General features: G+C 41.6%; 1 protein-coding gene across 1 annotated transcript; it reads left to right on the forward strand.

Moving 5' to 3' along the window:
- Positions 1-1,536: 1,536 nt before the first annotated feature.
- Positions 1,537-2,284, forward strand: LOC144374969 (vomeronasal type-1 receptor 90-like). The gene is made up of 2 exons (XM_078037685.1): positions 1,537-1,795; positions 1,962-2,284. The coding sequence occupies exons 1-2, from the start codon at positions 1,537-1,539 to the stop codon at positions 2,282-2,284; spliced, it is 582 nt and encodes a 193-aa protein (XP_077893811.1).
- The last annotated feature ends 3,894 nt before the right edge of the window (positions 2,285-6,178 follow it).

Here is a 6,178-nt window from a genome sequence, read left to right on the forward strand (position 1 = left end):
GTAAATGTTACATGCTTCATAGCTATAAAGCAGAATTAAGATGGAAATAAAGAAAATACCTTCATTCTATAGGAAGCTATACCATGAGTTTTTCACCATCAAATTTTCTATTACACTATTTTCTCTCTGTCCTCTGGAGAAATATCATTACTTACTAAAAGAAGATAAGAAATTTTGTTCTCTTATGTAAACTCCATTATCAGAGTGAGTTTGGATTTCTTTCTTTTAATTAAAACACTAAAAGCTATGACCCCCCAAATACTTGAATTTTCCTGGTGTGTTGGTGCATTGCGTGCCTGTTACCCCAGCAGCTTGGGAAGGTGATGGAGGAGATTTGCAGATTCAAGGCCAGCCTAATCAACTTAGTGAGGACCTGTCTCAAAATAAAAATAAGGGGCTGGGGTTGTGGCTCAGCGGTAGAGCACTTGTCTAGCACATTCAAAGTCCTGGGTTCTGTCCTTAGCACCATATAAAAATTTAAAAAAAATAAAGATATTGTGTCCAACTAAAACTAAAAAAAAATAAATCTTAAGAAAATAAAATAGTTAGGGATGTGGCTCAGTGGTTAAGCACTTTGGGTTTAATTCCTGGTTAAAACACACACACACAAACACACACACACATAAACACACACACACACACACACACACACACATAAACACACACACACACACACACACACACACACACACACACACACTTAAATCATGATTACTTTCCCCCATTTCTCTATATGCCTAAAAGTGGGCAGAAAAGAAATTTTTGAATTAAATCCTGCTAAAAATGGATGGTTCTGCCCACTTAGATATTTTTTTCTGGCATAATCAAATATATATAAAATAACACCAGTGGTTATGTAAACCTGGGTTCAATATCTGGTACCAAATATATATATATATATATATATATATATATATATATATATATATATATATATAAACAAATTCAAGAAGTCTGCATTCAGAGCTAACATTTTTTATATTTTGTCTCTAAACTGTGATGAGCAATCCAGAACAGAGAACACTAAAAATATAGAACTGTATGGGGCTTCATCCAGCATCCACACTCTTTCCTTGAGAGATCTTTGTGGACATTTCAGCCATCTGACCCACTTGAACTCACTTTGGGTGCTACTTACTGAGCTTTTTTATCAGGTTGCTGCACATGCCAAGACAAATTAATCATGGCCCTACCAGTGGAGATAAACAGAAAAGATGTTATGCTTGCATATTGAGAGTTTGCAAAGGGTGCATTAAAAAAGTGCCCATGTATTTTGAGGTTGACCGACTTAGTGGTTCGGGAGGTTGAAGCTGGTAACTACTGTGATGATGAGAATTTTATCTTTATTTGATCATCAGACATGGACTCTATATGTCTTTTCACCAGAAAAAAAAAAAGAAAATGACCAATAGCAGCACCCTTTCCATTTTTCTTGCAGTAAGAAATGTCTTTTCTTCCCAAATTGTCCTTGGGGTCACAGCCAACGTCTTCTTCCTCCTCTTCCACATTTTCACGTTCCTTGTCCAGTGCAGGACCATGCCCATGGACGTGCCCATCGCTCATGTGGCCCTGATTCATCTGCTGATGCTCATAATCAGGGTGTTCCTGGATATAGACATTTTGGGTGTTCAGGATATTTGGAACGATATCTCATGTAAAGCCACCATCTACCTGTACAGGCTGATGAGGAGCCTGTCAGTCAGCACCACCTGCCTGCTGAGTGTCTTTCAGGCCACTACCCTCAGCCCCAGAAGCTCCTTTCTGGCCAAGTTCAAGCACACGTCCCCACAGCACAGTCTGGTACTTTCTCACTCTCTGGGTGTTCAACATGTGCATTAATATTTGTATTTTAGTCTCTATTGGAGGCCTCTCCAATAACACATCAGATATTTGGATTTCCAATGAATCCTGCAGAGTTTCCCCCACAGGTCACCACTTCAGGATCTTATTTTTCCTGGTAGGAATACTCCGGGATGTCCTCCTTCTCAGGCTCATGGCCCTCTCAAGTGGGTACATGCTGGCTCACCTGTGGAGGCATAAGAGGCAGTGCCAGAACCTCCACAGCATCAGGAGAATTGCACAAGCCTCCCCAGAGCAGAGGGCCACTAGGACCATCCTGCTCCTAATGGGTTTCTTTGTGGTCACATACTTTGTGGACTGCATGATCTCCTCCTCTTATGGGAAAATGCAGAAGAAGGATCCTGTGTGCCTTGTGGTCCAGATGCTGGTGGGCAATGGCTATGCCACCGTCAGTGCTGTGATGCTCATTAGTACCAAAAAATGAACAATCCAGTACTTCCAATCCACACTGGGGAGGACGAGGACATGTTTACACAGGGTCAGATAACCCATCACAGTGTCATCCCATGTTATTTCCTCCTGAGTTTCCAAAAATTAGTTGATGTTGGAAAAAAAAAAACTAAATGAGGATGAGGGAGATGAATCTTTTGTTATTCTTTGTAAGATCTTTATCACACCAGGTGAGGTGATGCACACCTGTCATGCCACCAACTAAGGAGGCTGAGGCAGAAAGATCTCAAGTTGAAGGCTAGCCTCAGCAACTGTGTGAGTCCCTGAGCATTTTAGTTGGACTCTCTGTGTAAATTTTAAAAAAATACAAAGTTCTGGGAATGTGGCTCAGAGGTCACATGCAGCTGGGTTCAATTCCTAGTTGCAAAAAAAAAAGTGTTAAATGATATATGGGCTGTTTTCTTACTGAACTTGCTTAAAGCAGATACCTTCCATTGTCCATAAGTAGACCATGACTGTGAACACTTTGCTGGAAAAATAAATTTTGGAAGAATAGTTTTGTTTAGTCTTAGGAAAAGAAATATCTTGCCTACATACACCTCTCTTGAGGTGCCTGAGGAAACAGGTGTTTTGATGTTCTTTTTTTTTTCTATTAGAGCAACAAACATCAATAAGAATAATGAAATCCCCTCCGTGTTAACTCCAGTTGTTTTCCTAATATACCCGTAACATTATTTCTCCATGTATTTTTTTCTGATTTCATCATTTAACTTTTTAAATGTTATTTTATTTTCATCTAAATGCTAAACAAATAGAGAGTGAGAAAAATTGTAGGCAATAGATAATCAGGAATCAGAGTGCAGGGGAGAACTCAGATGTCTTGGAAAAACACAGATCTAATCCATATCCCCTTGCAGCCTTGAAGTAGTGGCCTAGGTCTTTCACCCTCAGTGTAAAATATAGACCATACCTGTTTTAGGGTTATCATGGAGATGAGAACAAATAATAGCACACATTTGGCATCATGTGTCCTGAGATTGGAAGGATGCAAAGAAGATTACTAGCATGTCCCCCGACCAAGGAAGGCATGTAATTTATAAATCATGAGACATTGAAAAAGCAAGAGTAGCAGCTCACCTCTGTGTACACAGACATCATGTATTGACTCTTAATTTCTGTAGTGATTCTATGGATGCAGTAGTACTATGATACCCCATTTTTCAGCGAAGAAATCAAAAACCAGATAAATTAAGTCAGTGGATTGCAGAGAACATAGGTGAGGAAAGTCAGGATTTGATCTCTCGAGCCCAAGTTACGGGTCCTGAGCCTAACCAATGGTCTGATTCTTGCTAGACCTATGACATCCATTTGAAAGCGGCACACAGGGGTCACAGCAAATGAAACAGACAACCTAGGACTAAAAGGCACACCCCTGTTTTGCATTATTTCAACCCAAAAATACAGCTGAATGGCAGGTGGCTATAGTGTGATCTACAGTAATGTGGCCTGAAACAAAGAAGTCACGCTGCTGGATTGAACTCTAAGAGGCCAGTGTGAAAGCTGTTCAGTGGCAGAATTTTTAACCCCTGGAGGGGACCCAAGCCATCACCTTCCTTCTGGAGCAGCATGTGAAGGATCCAAATGCATTTCTGGGATGCAGTGGAGGGATCTGAAGAGGGCACTGGTTGCAAAGGTAGGAGGCTGCTTGTTCTCCTGACTCTTGAAATGTCTACTTGAACCAGAAAAAGAAGGTTAGGCATGGGGTGCATTGTTTGCCTTCCTCACTGTAATTTATTAATACTTTGTAGCAGAAAATATTTAAATATTGTTATTTTTTGTTTCTGAGATGGAATCTCACTCTATTGCAGGGACTGGTCTTGAACTTCCTGTGCTCAAGAAATCCTCCTGCCTCAGCCTCCTGAGTTGCTGGAACAGCAGCTGCACAATGTGGTGCCCAGCTCAAATATTACAGAGGATTGAATTAGTTCTGAGGCTATGACTTTTCCTGTCCCCTCAAGCAGTTCATAGTCAACTAAATCCATTCTCTGTAACATCCTCAGGATATGAGAGAAACTGTTTTTCCCTGTTAGGAAAGACAGTGAATATGTCTTCGTTTGGATCTTGTGTGACCTGTAGAGTCATTTACCAAAGGGACCAGATAAGAGCATTGAGGAAAAATAGCCACTGTGTCTTCCAGTTAGTTGTGGAAACCCTGGGGATTCATCATAGTGATTTTAGCAAACAGACACATAATCAAAAACATACACAGATCAAGTCTTCCCGAGCAGGAGGTCAGGAAGGTTTGTAGGTCTCAGATTGGCTCAGAACAGACTTGGGACTGATGGAACTTTTTGTGATATTTATCAGGTCCTCCCAGATCAAAACGCTTGCTTCATAACCTACCAGTTTCACTTGACTGTTGGAAGGACGGACATGATGTCCATCTGCAGTAACAATAAAAAACAATTGTCTTATCTTTTAAAAGTCCATGTATTGCTGTATTTTGGTTATACTCTCCTGCCAGGTGTCTGAGACCAAGTTGGTCAAAGTTGACCATTTTCTTATCTACGATAGATTCAGCTGAGATCTTCAGAGGTTATTACTCCTGAAAAATGCTGGCCCCAGGCCTGCAGCTGTGTTCAGGGGCCCCTCACCCTCCTCTGACTGCCCCTTCCACTGTCGCTTCCCCTGCCCCTTCCCAGACTCTGCTGAGCTTAACTTCTATATGGGCAACATTTTTAGCCTCCATACATGAGGGAGGTCAGGCAGCTCGGGAAATGGAATCAGGAGGATCATGTGTTTAGGCAGCATCAGCCAAAGCAAGGTGCTCAACAACTCAGTGAAACTCTATCTCTAAATAAAGCACAAGATTGGGCTGAGGACGTGGCTTAGTGTTTGAGTGTTCCTGATTCAATCCACAGTAACTACCTCCCCCCACTAAAAAATATCATGACTTTAGTTTATCTCAGAGGTATATGAAAAAAAAAATCTAGCATGTATTTCTCATTCACAAGTTTCAAAGTAATCACATAAAAGCCCCCCCTTTGCTAATTCATTCAACACAGAAAGCAGACACACTATGCCGTGATGAATGGTTGCCCAACCGTGTGGTGGCTCAGTATGAAAGTCTACCCATCATGCAATGATCCAACATTTACTATCCTTCCCACATAAGAATTTCAAAAAGTTAAGGCTGTGTTTTTCAGTACAGAGGAAAACCAAAGGGCTACTTGCGGCATAGCCATTGGCCACCATTGTCTGGATACAATGACAAATATGGTCATTTTTCCACATGGTTCTTGAGGAGAAGACAATGCAGTCCAAACAGTACATGAGCACAAAAAAACCTAGGAGCAGCAGGATGGTCCTAGTGGCCCTCTGTTCTGGGGAGGCTTTTGGAGACATGCTGGTGCAGTGAAGGTGCTGGAACTGCCACTTATGTCTATGTAAGAGGGTTACCATGTACCCACTGGAAAGGGCCATGAGCCCTATAAGGAAGACATGCCACAAGGCACCAAGAATGGTAAACAAATGCCTGAGGAAGTAGCTCATGGGTAAGATAGTGCAGTAGTCTCTGAGGAATATGAGAGTGTGTGTGAGGTCACAGTGAAGTTGTAAACAGCAGAGATTGCGAATGGGGACTAAAGGACATATAGAGGACCCACAGGAAAGAAGGGACCTCATGCTGTCCAGTGGGGACTTAGGTTGAACATTGCAAGCAGGAGCTTGGGAAAAATAATATGTGTCCTAATCATATGGACCATGTCATGTTCTGTCACTTTGATCCAAGGTTCAAATTAGCCCATTCCTGACTCCAAATGTTGTGATGCCTGAGATTCTGAGCTGTTGGGAATTCCAGGTGGACACCACCACCCTGGGCTACATGCAGTTTTCTTTGTAATTTCAGAGAAAATTTTCCTCACCCTTG

The sequence above is a fragment of the Ictidomys tridecemlineatus genome, unplaced genomic scaffold, assembly GCF_052094955.1.
Source record: "Ictidomys tridecemlineatus isolate mIctTri1 unplaced genomic scaffold, mIctTri1.hap1 Scaffold_988, whole genome shotgun sequence".
Classification (NCBI taxonomy): Eukaryota; Metazoa; Chordata; class Mammalia; order Rodentia; family Sciuridae; genus Ictidomys; species Ictidomys tridecemlineatus.

Coding starts and splice junctions, on each gene's coding strand:
- LOC144374969 (XM_078037685.1), top strand. CDS start 1,537: ATGCCCATGGACGTGCCCATCGCTCATGTGGCCCTGATTCATCTGCTG. Junction 1,796..1,961: donor GCACACGTCCCCACAGCACA/GTCTGGTACTTT, acceptor TTTTCCTGGTAG/GAATACTCCGGGATGTCCTC.